Source organism: Salvelinus namaycush, chromosome 3 (assembly GCF_016432855.1).
Source record: "Salvelinus namaycush isolate Seneca chromosome 3, SaNama_1.0, whole genome shotgun sequence".
NCBI classification, from domain to species: domain Eukaryota; kingdom Metazoa; phylum Chordata; class Actinopteri; order Salmoniformes; family Salmonidae; genus Salvelinus; species Salvelinus namaycush.
Window position 1 is genome coordinate 91326131 of NC_052309.1, and position 20699 is coordinate 91346829.

Genomic DNA, 20699 nt, shown 5'->3' on the forward strand with positions numbered 1-20699 from the left:
GGTACCATTTCTTAAATGGAAGCAAACGGAACGTAAACGGGAAGGGAGGTACCTGAATTTGTGCTTTAGAGACTGTCGTTTTAGTTGAACAAATGTTTGGTCTAATGACGACACCGTAGGTGCACGGTACCTTTAAATCCCAGTTGAACCCCTCCTCCCCCGTTACGTCACACTGAGACACGTCATCAGTCACAACAAACATGGCGGATGCCAGTGCATCTATGACTCTGGCGACACTTTCACTGATAGGTTTCGCATTACTAGCAGGGTTTTACCTGACCACTTTACATTTACTATGGACACTGGTCTCCGTTACTGTTACTGCTGTGTTGGTGTCCCAGTTATTGCGGAAGTTACGGAGAAGAGATGCGTTGACGGAGCGGCGTGTATGTGTGCTGGTTCTGGGGGATATCGGACGCAGCCCTCGCATGCAGTACCATGCCCTTTCGCTCAGCAAACACGGCTACAGCGTAACGTTTGTTGGATTCCCTGGTAAATGAATAGATTGATTGTGTTATATGTACAGATAAACATGGAGCTATACTTTAATTTGTGGCCTCCCTGCTGGCCGGGTCCCAGATGTGTTTGTGCTCTTGCCAACTCTAGCCCTTCTGACTACTCTGCTCTACTGTGACAACATGTTGTGGTTATTGTCAGGTACCAAGCCTCATCAGGATGTGATTGGAGATGAGAGGATCACAATCATCCCAATCACAGAAGTTAAAGGACTCCAAGGTACTGGAACTGATCTGGAAATGAGTTTACAGCATTTACCATGACTGTATATTTATACCATATTACCGTATATGTATACTATATTACTGTATATGTATACTATATTACTGTATATGTATACCATGTTACCGTATATTTATACCATATTACCGTATATTTATACCATATTACCATATTTATGCCATATTACTGTATATTTATACCATATTACAGTATATTTCTGCCATATGGCTAAATTATATTTCAATTTGTTTACCACTTTTTTGGTAACTACATGATTCCATATGTTTTATTTCATAGTTATTCTACAATGTAGAAAATAGTAAAAATAAAGAAAAACCCTTTATTGAGTAGGTGTGTCCAAAGTTTTGACTGGTAATATATATATATATATACACACAGTGGGGCAAAATAGTATTTAGTCAGCCACCAATTGTGCAAGTTCTCCCACTTAAAAAGATGAGAGAGGCCTGTAATTTTCTCATAGGTACACTTCAACTATGACAGACAAAATGAGAAAAAAAATCCAGAAAATCACATTGTAGGATTTTTAATGAATTTATTTGCAAATTATGGTGGAAAATAAGTATTTGGTCACCTACAAACAAGCAAGATTTCTGGCTCTCACAGACTTGTAACTTCTTCTTTAAGAGGCTCCTCTGTCCTCCACTCGTTACCTGTATTAATGGCACCTGTTTGAACTTGTTATCAGTATACAAGACACCTGTCCACAACCTCAAACAGTCACACTCCAAACTCCACTATGGCCAAGACCAAAGAGCTGTCAAAGGACACCAGAAACCAAATTGTAGATCTGCACCAGGCTGGGAAGACTGAATCTGCAATAGGTAAGCAGCTTGGTTTGAAGAAATCAACTGTGGGAGCAATTATTAGGAAATGGAAGACATACAAGACCACTGATAATCTCCCTCGATCTGGGGCTCCACGCAAGATCTCACCCCGTGGGGTCAAAATGATCACAAGAACGGTGAGCAAAAATCCCAGAACCACACGGGGGGACCTAGTGAATGACCTGCAGAGAGCTGGGACCAAAGTAACAAAGCCTACCATCAGTAACACACTACGCCGCCAGGGACTCAAATCCTGCAGTGCCAGACGTGTCCCCCTGCTTAAGCCAGTACATGTCCAGGCCCGTCTGAAGTTTGCTAGAGAGCATTTGGATGATCCAGAAGAAGATTGGGAGAATGTCATATGGTCAGATGAAACCAAAATATAACTTTTTGGTAAAAACTCAGCTCGTCGTGTTTGGAGGACAAAGAATGCTGAGTTGCATCCAAAGAACACCATACCTACTGTGAAGCATGGGGGTGGAAACATCATGCTTTGGGGCTGTTTTTCTGCAAAGGGACCAGGACGACTGATCCGTGTAAAGGAAAGAATGAATGGGGCCATGTATCGTGAGATTTTGAGTGAAAACCTCCTTCCATCAGCAAGGACATTGAAGATGAAACGTGGCTGGGTCTTTCAGCATGACAATGATCCCAAAGTCACCGCCTGGGCAACGAAGGAGTGGCTTCGTAAGAAGCATTTCAAGGTCCTGGAGTGGCCTTGCCAGTCTCCAGATCTCAACCCCATAGAAAATCTTTGGAGGTAGTTGAAAGTCCGTGTTGCCCAGCAACAGCCCCAAAACATCACTGCTCTAGAGGAGATCTGCATGAAGGAATGGGCCAAAATACCAGCAACAGTGTGTGAAAACCTTGTGAAGACTTACAGAAAACGTTTGACCTCTGTCATTGCCAACAAAGGGTATATAACAAAGTATTGAGATAAACTTTTGTTATTGACCAAATACTTATTTTCCACCATAATTTGCAAATAAATTCATTAAAAATCCTACAATGTGATTTTCTGGATTTTTTCTTCTCATTTTGTCTGTCATATTTGAAGTGTACCTATGATGGAAATTACAGGCCTCTCTCATTTTCTTAAGTGGGAGAACTTGCACAATTGGTGGCTGACTAAATACTTTTTTGCCCCACTGTATATATATATGTATAATATACTGTATAAATGTTGCCATGTGTATGTTGTCTAGTGTATACTATGGGCAAGATAGACTCTAACAATGAGAATTACTAATCACTGGTTGTATAACAGTAGTTAGGTCTTGAATCAATGCCATAATGCCACCTGTCTGTCTGTTTCCAGTGGGTCCTAGGATGGTGAGCTATGTTACCAAGGTGATTCTCCAGTCCCTGCAGCTTCTCCTGGTGTTATTGAAGACTGACGTCCAGTCCCATATTCTCATCCAGGTATAGTTCTACAATACACTGCTGTGTGTGTGTTCTATATTCTCATGCAGGTATAGTTCTACAATACACTGCTGTGTGGGTGTTCTATATTCTCATCCAGGTATAGTTCTACAATACACTGCTGTGTGGGTGTTCTATATTCTCATGCAGGTATAGTTCTACAATACACTCTGCTGTGTGTGTGTTCTATATTCTCATGCAGGTATAGTTCTACAATACACTGCTGTGTGGGTGTTCTATATTCTCATGCAGGTATAGTTCTACAATACACTGCTGTGTGGGTGTTCTATATTCTCATGCAGGTATAGTTCTACAATACACTGCTGTGTGGGTGTTCTATATTCTCATGCAGGTATAGTTCTACAATACACTGCTGTGTGGGTGTTCTATATTCTCATGCAGGTATAGTTCTACAATACACTGCTGTGTGGGTGTTCTATATTCTCATGCAGGTATAGTTCTACAATACAGTCTGCTGTCTGTGTGTGTGTGTGTTCTATATTCTCATGCAGGTATAGTTCTACAATACACTCTGCTGTGTGTGTGTGTTCTATATTCTCATGCAGGTATAGTTCTACAATACACGCTGCTGTGTGTGTGTTCTATATTCTCATGCAGGTATAGTTCTACAATACACTCTGCTGTCTGTGTGTGTGTGTGTTCTATATTCTCATGCAGGTATAGTTCTACAATACACTCTGCTGTGTGTGTGTGTTCTATATTCTCATGCAGGTATAGTTCTACAATACACGCTGCTGTGTGTGTGTTCTATATTCTCATGCAGGTATAGTTCTACAATACACTCTGCTGTCTGTGTGTGTGTGTGTTCTATATTCTCATGCAGGTATAGTTCTACAATACACGCTGCTGTGTGTGTGTTCTATATTCTCATGCAGGTATAGTTCTACAATACACGCTGCTGTGTGTGTGTTCTATATTCTCATGCAGGTATTTTTACTACAATAAACATAATGTAAACATTCCTACTTATTGACTGGAAGAACTTGCAGAAAAACCTGTGAACTTTCATTTATTCTGTTCTGTTCTCTAACCTATCATGTCATATGTCCAGAGACATCTACAGATACTGCTGTGATTTCCCCATTAAACAACTAGTAGGATGCTGTTTGTGTCCAGAGACATCTACAGATACTGCTGTGATTTCCCCATTAAACAACTAGTAGGATGCTGTTTGTGTCCAGAGACATCTACAGATACAGCTGTGATTTCCCCATTAAAACAACTGGTAGGATGCTGTTTGTGTCCTGAGACATCTACAGATACTGCTGTGATTTCCCCATTAAACAACTAGTAGGATGCTGTTTGTGTCCAGAGACATCTACAGATACTGCTGTGATTTCCCCATTAAACAACTAGTAGGATGCTGTTTGTGTCCTGAGACATCTACAGATACTGCTGTGATTTCCCCATTAAACAACTGGTAGGATGCTGTTTGTGTCCTGAGACATCTACAGATACTGCTGTGATTTCCCCATTAAACAACTAGTAGGATGCTGTTTGTGTCCTGAGACATCTACAGATACTGCTGTGATTTCCCCATAGAACAACTGGTAGGATGCTGTTTGTGTCCAGAGACATCTACAGATACTGCTGTGATTTCCCCATTAAACAACTAGTAGGATGCTGTTTGTGTCCAGAGACATCTACAGATACTGGTGTGATTTCCCCATTAAACAACTGGTAGGATGCTGTTTGTGTCCAGAGACATCTACAGATACTGCTGTGATTTCCCCATTAAACAACTGGTAGGATGCTGTTTGTGTCCAGAGACATCTACAGATACTGCTGTGATTTCCCCATAGAACAACTGGTAGGATGCTGTTTGTGTCCTGAGACATCTACAGATACTGCTGTGATTTCCCCATAGAACAACTGGTAGGATGCTGTTTGTGTCCTGGGACATCTACAGATACTGCTGTGATTTCCCCATTAAACAACTGGTAGGATGATGTTTGTGTCCAGAGACATCTACAGATACTGCTGTGATTTCCCCATAGAACAACTGGTAGGATGCTGTTTGTGTCCTGAGACATCTACAGATACTGCTGTGATTTCCCCATAGAACAACTGGTAGGATGCTGTTTGTGTCCTGAGACATCTACAGATACTGCTGTGATTTCCCCATAGAACAACTGGTAGGATGCTGTTTGTGTCCTGAGACATCTACAGATACTGCTGTGATTTCCCCATAGAACAACTGGTAGGATGCTGTTTGTGTCCAGAGACATCTACAGATACTGCTGTGATTTCCCCATTAAACAACTAGTAGGATGCTGTTTGTGTCCAGAGACATCTACAGATACAGCTGTGATTTCCCCATTAAAACAACTGGTAGGATGCTGTTTGTGTCCTGAGACATCTACAGATACTGCTGTGATTTCCCCATTAAACAACTAGTAGGATGCTGTTTGTGTCCAGAGACATCTACAGATACTGCTGTGATTTCCCCATTAAACAACTAGTAGGATGCTGTTTGTGTCCTGAGACATCTACAGATACTGCTGTGATTTCCCCATTAAACAACTGGTAGGATGCTGTTTGTGTCCTGAGACATCTACAGATACTGCTGTGATTTCCCCATTAAACAACTGGTAGGATGCTGTTTGTGTCCTGAGACATCTACAGATACTGCTGTGATTTCCCCATTAAACAACTGGTAGGATGCTGTTTGTGTCCTGAGACATCTACAGATACTGCTGTGATTTCCCCATTAAACAACTGGTAGGATGCTGTTAATGTGTTTTGCTGTAGTAAAGGTTGAATTTAATGTTGGTTTTAATAGTGGTTATTAAGGACCTGACCTGTCATTCTATTATATTCATTATATTCTGTTCTATTGTGTTCTATCTTACTTATTTAAATTCTATTCTACTTCTATTCTTATTCTATTCATTCTATTCTGTTCAGTTGTACTTGCCTCCTCCCCCAGAATCCTCCAGGACTGCCCAGTATAGTGGTGACATGGCTGGTGTGTTATTGACCTCCTCCTCCCCCAGAATCCTCCAGGTCTGCCCAGTATAGTGGTGACATGGCTGGTGTGTTATTTGGTCTCTTCCTCCCCCAGAATCCTCCAGGACTGCCCAGTATAATGGTGATAAGCCTGGTGTGTTATTCGGTCTCTTCCTCCCCCAGAATCCTCTAGGACTGCCCAGTATAGTGGTGACAAGCCTGGTGTGTTATTCGATCTCTTTCTCCCCCAGAATCCTCCAGGACTGCCCAGTATAATGGTGACATGGCTGGTGTGTGGTCTGAGAGGATCCAGGTTCATCATTGACTGGCACAACTACGGTTACACCATCATGGCCCTCTCACACGGCCCGGACCACCCCATCGTCAGGCTGGCACAGTGGTCAGTAACATCACCATGGCTGAGTCCCAAATAGATCCCTATTCAATACAGTGCATTCGGAAAGTATTCAGACCCCTTTTTCCACATTTTGTTACGTTACAGCCTTATTCTAAAATTGATTAAATAAACAAAAATCCTCTTCAATCTACACACAATACCCCATAATGACATCACAATACCCCATAATGACATCACAATACCCCATAATGACATCACAATACCCCATAATGACAAAGCAAAAATAGTTTTGGGGAAAATGTTGCAAATGTACAAACAAACAAAATGTATTTACACAATTATTCAGACCCTTTGCTATGAGACTTGAAATTGAGCTCAGGTGCATCCTGTTTCTATTGATCATGTTTCTACAACTTGATTGGACCACCTGTGGTAAATTCAATTGATTGGACATGATTTGGAAAGGCACACACCTGTCTATACAAGGTCCTACAGTTGACAGTGCATGTCAGAGCAAAAACCAAGCCATGATGTCGAAGGAATTGTCCGTAGAGCTCTGAGACATGATTGTGTCGAGGCACAGGTCTAGGGAAGGGTACCATGTCTGCAGCATTGAAGGTCCCCAAGAACACAGTGACCTACATCATTCTTTAGTGGAAGAAGATTGGAACAACCAAAACTCTTCCTGGAGCTGGCCACCTAGCCAAACTGAGCAATCAGGGGAGAAGGGCCCTGTTCATCGAGGTGACCAAGAACCCGATGGTCACTCTGACAGAGCTCTAGAGTTCCTCTGTGGAAATGGGACACCCTTCCAGAAGGACAACCATCTCTGTAACAAATGTGGAAAAAGTCAAGGGGTCTGAATACTTTCTGAATTCATCTACAGCTTTGCATAAACATGGTCTTCTTCAGTGGAAACTAAACGGGCAGATCAGGGAGGGACCTACCTGAATTTGTCCAAGAAATTGTTGCAGACTGTTTAGCTACGGTGTGCATTAATGAATAGAACCCATGTTCTTGTCCCCTGTCCTGTCTCTGGCAGGTATGAGCAGTTGTTTGGGCGATTCTCCAGCCATAACCTTTGTGTCTCCAACGCTATGAAGGAAGACCTTCAGAACAACTGGAACATCAGGTTAGGATTGTTTTACTTTCAACATCCGTCTGTCAACCAATCCATCTGGATATAGATAGATAGACGACGGACAGACATACAGACATCGATGGACAGACGGATGGACAGACACCAGGATGTGGAGACATATCTACAGACATGACAGGATGTGGAGACACGTCTACAGACATGACAGGATGTGGAGACACGTCTACAGACATGACAGGATGTGGAGACACGTCTACAGACATGACAGGATGTGGAGACACGTCTACAGACATGACAGGATGTGGAGACACGTCTACAGACATGACAGGATGTGGAGACACGTCTACAGACATGACAGGATGTGGAGACACGTCTACAGACATGACAGGATGTGGAGACACATATACAGACATGACAGGATGTGGAGACACATCTAATGACATGACAGGATGTGGAGACACGTCTACAGACATGACAGGATGTGGAGACACGTCTACAGACATGACAGGATGTGGAGACACGTCTACAGACATGACAGGATGTGGAGACACGTCTAATGACATGACAGGATGTGGAGACACGTCTACAGACATGACAGGATGTGGAGACACGTCTACAGACATGACAGGATGTGGAGACACGTCTACAGACATGACAGGATGTGGAGACACGTCTAATGACAGGATATGGAGACACATCTACAGACATGACAGGCTGTGGAGACACGTCTAATGACATGACAGGATGTGGAGACACGTCTAATGACATGACAGGATGTGGAGACACGTCTAATGACATGACAGGATGTGGAGACACGTCTAATGACATGACAGGCTGTGGAGACACGTCTAATGACATGACAGGATGTGGAGACACGTCTAATGACATGACAGGATGTGGAGACACGTCTACAGACATGACAGGATGTGGAGACACGTCTACAGACATGACAGGATGTGGAGACACGTCTACAGACAGGATGTGGAGACACGTCTACAGACATGACAGGATGTGGAGACACATATACAGACATGACAGGATATGGAGACACATATACAGACATGACAGGATGTGGAGACACGTCTACAGACATGACAGGATATGGAGACACATATACAGACATGACAGGATGTGGAGACACGTCTAATGACATGACAGGATGTGGAGACACGTCTACAGACATGACAGGATATGGAGACACATATACAGACATGACAGGATGTGGAGACACGTCTACAGACATGACAGGATATGGAGACACATATACAGACATGACAGGTTGTGGAGACACGTCTACAGACATGACAGGATGTGGAGACACGTCTAATGACAGGATATGGAGACACGTCTACAGACATGACAGGTTGTGGAGACACGTCTACAGACATGACAGGATGTGGAGACACATATACAGACATGACAGGTTGTGGAGACACGTCTACAGACATGACAGGATATGGAGACACATATACAGACATGACAGGATATGGAGACACGTCTACAGACATGACAGGATATGGAGACACATATACAGACATGACAGGTTGTGGAGACACGTCTACAGACATGACAGGATGTGGAGACACGTCTAATGACAGGATATGGAGACACGTCTACAGACATGACAGGTTGTGGAGACACGTCTACAGACATGACAGGATGTGGAGACACGCCTAATGACATGACAGGATGGGAAGACACGTCTACAGACATGACAGGATGTGGAGACACGTCTACAGACATGACAGGATGTGGAGACACGTCTACAGACATGACAGGATGTGGAGACACGTCTACAGACATGACAGGATGTGGAGACACGTCTAATGACATGACAGGATGTGGAGACACGTCTACAGACATGACAGGATGTGGAGACACGTCTACAGACATGACAGGATGTGGAGACACGTCTACAGACATGACAGGATGTGGAGACACGTCTACAGACATGACAGGATGTGGAGACGCGTCTAATGACAGGATGTGGAGACACGTCTACAGACATGACAGGATGTGGAGACACGTCTAATGACATGACAGGATGTGGAGACGCGTCTACAGACATGACAGGATGTGGAGACGCGTCTACAGACATGACAGGATGTGGAGACACATATACAGACATGACAGGTTGTGGAGACACGTCTAATGACATGACAGGATGTGGAGACACGTCTAATGACAGGATGTGGAGACACGTCTAATGACAGGATGTGGAGACACGTCTAATGACAGGATGTGGAGACACGTCTAATGACATGACAGGATGTGGAGACACGTCTACAGACATGACAGGTTGTGGAGACACGTCTAATGACAGGATGTGGAGACACGTCTAATGACAGGATGTGGAGACACATCTACAGACATGACAGGATGTGGAGACACGTCTAATGACATGACAGGATGTGGAGACACGTCTACAGTGTAGGCCTACATGACAATGGTTTCCTATGCAAGATCAAACTATTGTCTGTCTACAGCTGTCTTGTCTGTAAGTAGTAGTGGTCTTTCCCAGATGATTGGGTTTACAGGCAACAGAAAGAGAAGATGGTTGACTACTATTGTCATGACTTATTGTCTTATTCTCCTCCTATTGGGCGACCACATTGTATGACAAGCCACCTGCCTTATTCTCCTCCTATAGGGCGACCACATTGTATGACAAGCCAACTGTCTTATTCTCCTCCTATAGGGCGACCACATTGTATGACAAGCCACCTGCCTTATTCTCCTCCTATTGGACGACCACATTGTATGACAAGCCAACTGTCTTATTCTCCTCCTATTGGGCGACCACATTGTATGACAAGCCAACTGTCTTATTCTCCTCCTATAGGGTCGACCACATTGTATGACAAGCCAACTGTCTTATTCTCCTCCTATAGGGTCGACCACATTGTATGACAAGCCAACTGTCTTATTCTCCTCCTATAGGGTCGACCACATTGTATGACAAGCCACCTGCCTTATTCTCCTCCTATAGGGCGACCACATTGTATGACAAGCCACCTGCCTTATTCTCCTCCTATAGGGCGACCACATTGTATGACAAGCCACCTGCCTTATTCTCCTCCTATTGGGCGACCACATTGTATGACAAGCCACCTGCCTTATTCTCCTCCTATAGGGCGACCACATTGTATGACAAGCCACCTGCCTTATTCTCCTCCTATAGGGCGACCACATTGTATGACAAGCCACCTGCCTTATTCTCCTCCTATAGGGCGACCACATTGTATGACAAGCCAACTGTCTTATTCTCCTCCTATAGGGCGACCACATTGTATGACAAGCCAACTGTCTTATTCTCCTCCTATAGGGTCGACCACATTGTATGACAAGCCACCTGCCTTATTCTCCTCCTATAGGGCGACCACATTGTATGACAAGCCAACTGTCTTATTCTCCTCCAATAGGGCGACCACATTGTATGACAAGCCACCTGTCTTATTCTCCTCCTATAGGGCGACCACATTGTATGACAAGCCACCTGCCTTATTCTCCTCCTATAGGGCGACCATATTGTATGACAAGCCACCTGCCTTATTCTCCTCCTATAGGGCGACCACATTGTATGACAAGCCACCTGCCTTATTCTCCTCCTATAGGGCGACCACATTGTATGACAAGCCACCTGCCTTATTCTCCTCCTATAGGGCGACCACATTGTATGACAAACCACCTGCCTTATTCTCCTCCTATAGGGCGACCACATTGTATGACAAGCCACCTGCCTTATTCTCCTCCTATAGGGCGACCACATTGTATGACAAACCACCTGCCTTATTCTCCTCCTATAGGGCGACCACATTGTATGACAAACCAACTGTCTTATTCTCCTCCTATTGGGCGACCACATTGTATGACAAGCCACCTGCCTTATTCTCCTCCTATAGGGCGACCACATTGTATGACAAGCCACCTGCTATCTTCAAGGAGACTTCAGTAGACCTAAAGCACCAGCTGTTCATGAGGCTGGCCAAGACTATCCCTCAGTTCCAGGTCTGGTGAGTCTAGTATAGTCTGTTGATGAGGCTGGCCAAGACTATCCCTCAGTTCTAGGTCTGGTGAGTCTAGTATAGTCTGTTGATGAGGCTGGTCAAGACTAACCCTCAGTTCCAGGTCTGGTGAGTCCAGTATAGTCTGTTGATGAGGCTGGCCAAGACTATCCCTCAGTTCCAGGTCTGGTGAGTCTAGTATAGTCTGTTGATGAGGCTGGTCAAGACTAACCCTCAGTTCCAGGTCTGGTGAGTCTAGTATAGTCTGTTGATGAGGCTGGTCAAGACTATCCCTCAGTTCCAGGTCTGGTGAGTCTAGTATAGTCTGTTGATGAGGCTGGTCAAGACTAACCCTCAGTTCCAGGTCTGGTGAGTCCAGTATAGTCTGTTGATGAGGCTGGCCAAGACTATCCCTCAGTTCCAGGTCTGGTGAGTCTAGTATAGTCTGTTGATGAGGCTGGCCAAGACTAACCCTCAGTTCCAGGTCTGGTGAGTCTAGTATAGTCTGTTGATGAGGCTGGTCAAGACTAACCCTCAGTTCCAGGTCTGGTGAGTCTAGTATAGTCTGTTGATGAGGCTGGCCAAGACTATCCCTCAGTTCCAGGTCTGGTGAGTCTAGTATAGTCTGTTGATGAGGCTGGTCAAGACTAACCCTCAGTTCCAGGTCTGGTGAGTCTAGTATAGTCTGTTGATGAGGCTGGCCAAGACTATCCCTCAGTTCCAGGTCTGGTGAGTCTAGTATAGTCTGTTGATGAGGCTGGTCAAGACTAACCCTCAGTTCCAGGTCTGGTGAGTCCAGTATAGTCTGTTGATGAGGCTGGTCAAGACTATCCCTCAGTTCCAGGTCTGGTGAGTCTAGTATAGTCTGTTGATGAGGCTGGTCAAGACTAACCCTCAGTTCCAGGTCTGGTGAGTCTAGTATAGTCTGTTGATGAGGCTGGCCAAGACTATCCCTCAGTTCCAGGTCTGGTGAGTCCAGTATAGTCTGTTGATGAGGCTGGTCAAGACTAACCCTCAGTTCCAGGTCTGGTGAGTCTAGTATAGTCTGTTGATGAGGCTGGTCAAGACTAACCCTCAGTTCCAGGTCTGGTGAGTCCAGTATAGTCTGTTGATGAGGCTGGTCAAGACTAACCCTCAGTTCCAGGTCTGGTGAGTCTAGTATAGTCTGTTGATGAGGCTGGTCAAGACTAACCCTCAGTTCCAGGTCTGGTGAGTCCAGTATAGTCTGTTGATGAGGCTGGCCAAGACTAACCCTCAGTTCCAGGTCTGGGGGTATCCTATTGGTTCCTGGAGGAACATAGGGCCTGTACTACAGTTATCCTCTTGGTTCATGGAGGAACACAGGGCCTGTACTACAGTTATCCTCTTGGTTCCTGGAGGAACACGGGGCCTGTACTACAGTTATCCTCTTGGTTCCTGGAGGAACACGGGGCCTGTACTACAGTTATCCTCTTGGTTCTGGAGGAACACAGGGCCTGTACTACAGTTATCCTCTTGGTTCTGGAGGAACACAGGGCCTGTACTACAGTTATCCTCTTGGTTCCTGGAGGAACACAGGGCCTGTACTACAGTTATCCTCTTGGTCCTGGAGGAACACAGGGCCTGTACTACAGTTATCCTCTTGGTTCTGGAGGAACATAGGGCCTGTACTACAGTTATCCAACATTGCCGGACAGTTATTATAATGTCATTACTCTAACAAATACATTTAACAGACATGACATAACACATGTTATAATCACTGTGTTTCTGTTTTTATTGGAGAGATAAAGAACTATCATAGACATGTTATAACCACTGTGTCTGTTACAGTGGTGAGCGCCCTGGTGGTGAGACAGAGAGAACAGCGTTTACAGGTCGTGACCCCAGTGACCTTTCTGTGACCTTGACCTCAGGTCGACCTGCCCTACTGATCAGCAGCACCAGCTGGACCGGTCAGTACCCCACAGGCACAGTTTGAGTCCCAAATGGCAACCTGTTCTCCATAGGGCTCTGGTCAAAAGTTGTACAATACATAGGGAATAAGGTGCAATTTCGTAAGCACCAGGAGACTCTTAATGGTTTTTCTTACCTCGAGAGCAGTTCTAGCCTCGTCCAAACATCCTTTTGCGCCAGTTTACATTCTGTTTGGAGTCAGGTCAGGATGGGGATCAGACTAGAGCCAGATTACATTCTGTTTGGAGTCAGGTCAGGATTGGGACTACATTCTGTTTGGAGTCAGGTCAGGATTGGGATCAGACTAGAGCCAGATTACATTCTGTTTAGAATCAGGTCAGGATGGGGATCAGACTAGAGCAAGATTACATTCTGTTTAGAATCAGGTCAGGATGGGGATCAGACTAGAGCCAGATTACATTCTGTTTGGAGTCAGGTCAGGATGGGGATCAGACTAGAGACAGATTACATTCTGTTTAGAATCAGGTCAGGATGGGGATCAGACTAGAGCCAGATTACATTCTGTTTAGAATCAGGTCAGGATGGGGATCAGACTAGAGCCAGATTACATTCTGTTTAGAATCAGGTCAGGGTGGGGATCAGACTAGAGCCAGATTACATTCTGTTTGGAATCAGGTCAGGATGGGGATCAGACTAGAGCCAGATTACATTCTGGAGTCAGGTCAGGATGGGGATCAGACTAGAGCCAGATTACATTCTGTTTAGAATCAGGTCAGGATGGGGATCAGACTAGAGCCAGTTTACATTCTGTTTGGAGTCAGGTCAGGATTGGGATTACATTCTGTTTGGAGTCAGGTCTGGATGGGGATCAGACTAGAGCCAGATTACATTCTGTTTAGAATCAGGTCTGGATGGGGATCAGACTAGAGCCAGATTACATTCTGTTTGGAGTCAGGTCAGAATTGGGACTACATTCTGTTTGGAGTCAGGTTAGGATTGGGATCAGGCTAGAGGTTTTCTGTGTTGGACATAAAATACAATCCTGGCTCTATGTGTTTAGTCGACATGTGTACAACGTAAGTACACACAGCTGTCAGGTGTAAATACTTGTTAGGGTCTCTCACTGTTTCCCCTGTCTGTGTTCAACAGAGGATGAGGACTTCTCCATTCTGCTGAAGGCTCTGGAAGGTAATCATTATCATCTGCAGTTGGGCCCCATTTTAAAGAGCATCCTTCCTCCCATCCATCCTTCCTCCCATCCATCCTTCCTCCCATCCTTCCTCCCATCCATCCTTCTTCCCTCCCTCCCATCCATCCTTCCTCCCATCCATCCTTCCTCCCATCCATCCTTCCTCCCATCCATCCTTCCTCCCATCCATCCTTCCTCCCATCCATCCATCCTTCCTCCCATCCATCCATCCATCCTTCCTCCCATCCATCCAACCTTCTTCCCATCCATCCTTCTTCCCATCCATCCTTCCTCCCATCCATCCTTCCTCCCATCCATCCTTCCTCCCATCCATCCTTCTTCCCTCCCATCCATCCTTCCTTCTTTGAAGTCATCTCTGATTAGAAAAGACTTGACAGATGAAAGCCATGTGGTGGAGCACTGGAATTCACCTGTCTAATCATTCTTAATTAGAATCAATCACGTCTAATCAATGACTATAATTCACCTGTCTAATCATTCTTAATTAGAATCAATCACGTCTAATCAGTGACTATAATTCACCTGTCTAGTCATTCTTAATTAGAATCAATCACGTCTAATCAATGACTATAATTCACCTGTCTAATCATTCTTAATTAGAATCAATCATGTCTAATCAGTGACTATAATTCACCTGTCTAATCATTCTTAATTAGAATCAATCATGTCTAATCAGTGACTATAATTCACCTGTCTAATCATTCTTAATTAGAATCAATCATGTCTAATCAGTGACTATAATTCACCTGTCTAATCATTCTTAATTAGAATCAATCATGTCTAATCAGTGACTATAATTCACCTGTCTAATCATTCTTAATTAGAATCAATCATGTCTAATCAGTGACTATAATTCACCTGTCTAATCATTCTTAATTAGAATCAATCATGTCTAATCAGTGACTATAATTCACCTGTCTAGTCATTCTTAATTAGAATCAATCACGTCTAATCAATGACTATAATTCACCTGTCTAGTAATTCTTAATTAGAATCAATCACGTCTAATTAGTGACTATAATTCACCTGTCTAATCATTCTTAATTAGAATCAATCACGTCTAATTAGTGACTATAATTCACCTGTCTAATCATTCTTAATTAGAATCAATCACGTCTAATTAGTGACTATAATTCACCTGTCTAATCATTCTTAATTAGAATTAATCACGTCTAATTAGTGACTATAATTCACCTGTCTAATCATTCTTAATTAGAATCAATCACGTCTAATTAGTGACTATAATTCACCTGTCTAATCATTCTTAATTAGAATCAATCACGTCTAATTAGTGACTATAATTCACCTGTCTAATCATTCTTAATTAGAATCAATCACGTCTAATTAGTGACTATAATTCACCTGTCTAATCATTCTTAATTAGAATCAATCACGTCTAATTAGTGACTATAATTCACCTGTCTAATCATTCTTAATTAGAATCAATCACGTCTAATTAGTGACTATAATTCACCTGTCTAATCATTCTTAATTAGAATCAATCACGTCTAATTAGTGACTATAATTCACCTGTCTAATCATTCTTAATTAGAATCAATCACGTCTAATTAGTGACTATAATTCACCTGTCTAATCATTCTTAATTAGAATCAATCACGTCTAATTAGTGACTATAATTCACCTGTCTAATCATTCTTAATTAGAATCAATCATGTCTAATCAGTGATTCTAAGAGAGAAAGGAAGGAGACCTCTCAGTGGTGTCCTCTTAGGGTCCATGGGGCTCTGGTCAAAAGTTAGTGCACTACGTAGGGAGTAGGGTGCTATTTGGGATACAAGCCCTTGTACTAACCTTGTGTGTTTTCTCTACCAGACTACGAGGGGTTTGTGAAAGCAGGAGCCTCTCTTCCCTCGCTGGTCTGTGTCATCACAGGTAACTATAGTGTTGACAGTGTACTGCTGCAGGTCTGTGTCATCACAGGTAACTATAGTGTTGACAGTGTACTGCTGCCAGTCTGTGTCATCACAGGTAACTATAGTGTTGACAGTGTACTGCTGCTGGTCTGTGTCATCACAGGTAACTATAGTGTTGACAGTGTACTGCTGCCAGTCTGTCATCACAGGTAACTATAGTGTTGACAGTGTACTGCTGCCAGTCTGTCATCACAGGTAACTATAGTGTTGACAGTGTTCTGCTGCAGGTCTGTGAGGTCTAGGCCGGATTACAGTAAAGCACTTTTACATGCTGCGTCTGATTTGGTCTTTTGACCAATCAGATCAAGTCTTTTGCCAATAATTGGGCAAAATATCAGAATTGGGCTGCCTGTGTAAACGCAACGTTTGCATCAAATGCTGATGTAAAAAGGGGCCTTTTGAATAAACGTGATTTGATTGAGAAGCCTCACAAACAATTACATCATCAACTAACCTGTTGTTGCCAGGTTAAACCAACTGAGAAAAACCTTTACAATTCTTGTCGGTCCTATACTGTTAACCCTAGATACGTATTGTTTCAATTCCCTGTGTGTGTGAGACCAGGTAAGGGTCCTCAGAAGGACCACTACAGGAAGCTGATAGACGCCCTGAGCTTTGAGCACGTGAAGATCTGTACTCCATGGCTGGAGGCGGAGGACTACCCTGTTCTGCTAGGTTAGTGTGGTCTCCCTGTTCCAGTCTCAGTAGGTCTGTCTGTGTGTGTGTGTGTACTGGTGTGTGTACTGGTGTGTGTGTGTGTGTGTGTGTACTGGTGTGTGTGTACTGATGTTGTGCATGTTCTTCCTGTCCCAGGCTCAGCAGATGTGTGTGTGTGTGTGTGTGTGTGTGTGTGTGTGTACTGATGTTTTGTATGTTCTTCCTGTCCCAGGCTCAGCAGATCTCTGTGTGTGTGTACTGGTGTGTGTGTGTACTGGTGTGTGTGTGTACTGGTGTGTGTGTGTGTGTACTGGTGTGTGTGTGTGTGTGTACTGATGTTGTGTATGTTCTTCCTGTCCCAGGCTCAGCAGATCTGTGTGTGTGTGTGTGTGTGTGTGTGTGTGTGTGTGTGTGTGTGTGTGTGTGTGTGTGTGTGTGTGTGTGTGTGTGTGTGTGTGTGTGTGTGTGTGTGTGTACTGGTGTGTGTTTTACTGATGTTGTGTATATTCTTCCTGTCCCAGGCTCAGCAGATCTGTGTGTGTGTGTGTGTGTACTGATGTTGTGTATGTTCTTCCTGTCCCAGGCTCAGCAGATCTGTGTGTGTGTGTGTGTACTGGTGTGTGTGTACTGATGTTGTGTGTGTTCTCCCTGTCCCAGGCTCAGCAGATCTGTGTGTGTGTGTGTGTGTGTACTGATGTTGTGTATGTTCTCCCTGTCCCAGGCTCAGCAGATCTGGGTGTGTGTGTGTGTGTGTACTGATGTTGTGTATGTTCTCCCTGTCCCAGGCTCAGCAGATCTGTGTGTGTGTGTGTACTGATGTTGTGTATGTTCTTCCTGTCCCAAGCTCAGTAGATCTGTGTGTGTGTGTGTGTACTGATGTTGTGTATGTTCTCCCTGTCCCAGGCTCAGCAGATCTGGGTGTTTGTCTCCATAAGTCGTCCAGTGGTCTGGACCTGCCTATGAAGGTGGTGGACATGTTTGGTTGCTGTCTGCCTGTCTGTGCCATCCACTTCTACTGGTGAGACAGGACTCTTTAACAGGCCCCTTCTAACACCATGCACACACACACTGTCTGTGCTGTCACCTTCTACTGGTGAGACAGAACTCTTTAACAGGCACCTTCTAACACCATTCACACACACACTGTCTGTGCTGTCATCCTCTACTGCTGAGGGAATACTCTAAACCCTGGGTCAACAGTCACCTTCTACTGCTGAGGGAATACTCTAAACCCTGGGTCAACAGTCACCTTCTACTGCTGAGGGAATACTCTAAACCCTGGGTCAACAGTCACCTTCTACTGCTGAGGGAATACTCTAAACCCTGGGTCAACAGTCACCTTCTACTGCTGAGGGAATACTCTAAACCCTGGGTCAACAGTCACCTTCTACTGCTGAGGGAATACTCTAAACCCTGGGTCAACAGTCACCTTCTACTGCTGAGGGAATACTCTAAACCCTGAGTCAACAGTCACCTTCTCCTGCTGAGGGAATACTCTAAACCCTGGGTCAACAGTCACCTTCTACTGCTGAGGGAATACTCTAAACCCTGGGTCAACAGTCACCTTCTACTGCTGAGGGAATACTCTAAACCCTGGGTCAGCAGTCACCTTCTACTGCTGAGGGAATACTCTAAACCCTGGGTCAGCAGTCACCTTCTACTGCTGAGGGAATACTCTAAACCCTGGGTCAGCAGTCACCTTCTCCTGCTGAGGGAATACTCTGAACCCTGGGTCAGCAGTCACCTTCTACTGCTGAGGGAATACTCTAAACCCTGGGTCAACAGTCACCTTCTACTGCTGAGGGAATACTCTAAACCCTGGGTCAGCAGTCACCTTCTACTGCTGAGGGAATACTCTAAACCCTGGGTCAGCAGTCACCTTCTACTGCTGAGGGAATACTCTAAACCCTGGGTCAGCAGTCACCTTCTCCTGCTGAGGGAATACTCTAAACCCTGGGTCAGCAGTCACCTTCTACTGCTGAGGGAATACTCTAAACCCTGGGTCAACAGTCACCTTCTACTGCTGAGGGAATACTCTAAACCCTGGGTCAACAGTCACCTTCTACTGCTGAGGGAATACTCTAAACCCTGGGTCAACAGTCACCTTCTACTGCTGAGGGAATACTCTAAACCCTGGGTCAACAGTCACCTTCTACTGCTGAGGGAATACTCTAAACCCTAGGTCAACAGTTACCTTCTACTGCTGAGGGAATACTCTAAACCCTGGGTCAACAGTCACCTTCTACTGCTGAGGGAATACTCTAAACCCTGGGTCAACAGTCACCATCTACTGCTGAGGGAATACTCTAAACCCTGGGTCAGCAGTCACCTTCTACTGCTGAGGGAATACTCTAAACCCTGGGTCAACAGTCACCTTCTACTGCTGAGGGAATACTCTAAACCCTGGGTCAACAGTCACCTTCTACTGCTGAGGGAATACTCTAAACCCTGGGTCAACAGTCACCTTCTACTGCTGAGGGAATACTCTAAACCCTGGGTCAACAGTCACCTTCTACTGCTGAGGGAATACTCTAAACCCTAGGTCAACAGTTACCTTCTACCGCTGAGGGAATACTCTAAACCCTGGGTCAACAGTCACCTTCTACTGCTGAGGGAATACTCTAAACCCTGGGTCAACAGTCACCATCTACTGCTGAGGGAATACTCTAAACCCTGGGTCAGCAGTCACCTTCTACTGCTGAGGGAATACTCTAAACCCTGGGTCAACAGTCACCTTTTACCCCCATGCAGAGAGGCTATGTGCTGATCTGATCTGTTTTGGACTGAGTTTCCTGTGCTGTGTTTAATGTGGATCTAACTCTGTTATATTCTCCTATGTTGTCAGTCTCTGTTGTTAACCCTGTTATATTCTCTTCTGTAGTCTACATGAGCTGGTGAAGCATGAGGAGAACGGGTTGATCTTCAAAGACTCTGAGGAACTATCTGGACAGCTCAAGGTACAGTAATATAATAATACTCTTCAGCTGAGGAGATACAGAAACCCCTGATTTATACCAGATCACTTGAGTCCAAAGCATTGACTATTGTTCCCAGTGGTATGATCCTGTAAACTGGCATCTTTTCTAAAGTATATTCTATCTTATCTGACTGTAACCAGTTCCTGTGATAGTGGTATATGGTCTGATATACACATGGCTGTTTTAGCCAGGATCCAATCTACCCGTTTTATGAAACCTGTTCATGTCCCTATGTTGTGTCTCTCCAGTCTCTGTTGTGGGACTTCCCTGGCTGTGAGGATGAGGGCAAACTGGGTCAGTTCAGGAGGAACCTCCGGGCCAGTGGGGGGCAGCGGTGGGACCAGAACTGGGACCAGAATGTCCTGCCTCTCCTCACTGCACCCTGACTTCCCTGTTAGACAGACCTCTCTACAGCAGCTGACTCATCCCCTCTCTACATCTTCGCTCTGTCTCAAACCCCCTTCTTGAGCCTCCAATCTTCAACATTTAGCAGACGCTCTTATCCAGAACGACTTACAGGAGCCATTAGGGTTAAGTGCCTTGTTCAAGGGCACATCCACAGATGTTTCACCTAGTCTACTCGGG

General features: G+C 44.6%; 2 protein-coding genes across 3 annotated transcripts in view; one reads left to right on the forward strand and one right to left on the reverse strand.

Annotated features, from left to right (window-relative positions):
- eef2kmt (eukaryotic elongation factor 2 lysine methyltransferase) overlaps positions 1 to 20699 on the reverse strand; it is a 63728-nt gene that overhangs the window by 32647 nt on the left and 10382 nt on the right. The gene's annotated exons all lie outside the window — the stretch shown is intronic.
- On the forward strand, positions 185 to 20697 carry LOC120042341 (chitobiosyldiphosphodolichol beta-mannosyltransferase-like). 2 transcript variants are annotated; one of them, XM_038987153.1, is made up of 13 exons: positions 185 to 492; positions 658 to 735; positions 2905 to 3008; positions 6230 to 6378; positions 7379 to 7468; positions 11338 to 11448; positions 13252 to 13373; positions 14485 to 14523; positions 16379 to 16438; positions 17044 to 17154; positions 18040 to 18154; positions 20018 to 20093; positions 20363 to 20697. In XM_038987153.1, the coding sequence occupies exons 1-13, from the start codon at positions 201 to 203 to the stop codon at positions 20498 to 20500; spliced, it is 1485 nt and encodes a 494-aa protein (XP_038843081.1). In that variant the 5' UTR covers positions 185 to 200; the 3' UTR covers positions 20501 to 20697. The 2 variants fall into 2 exon arrangements, with proteins under 2 accessions (XP_038843081.1, XP_038843085.1); XM_038987157.1 differs by lacking the exon at positions 11338 to 11448.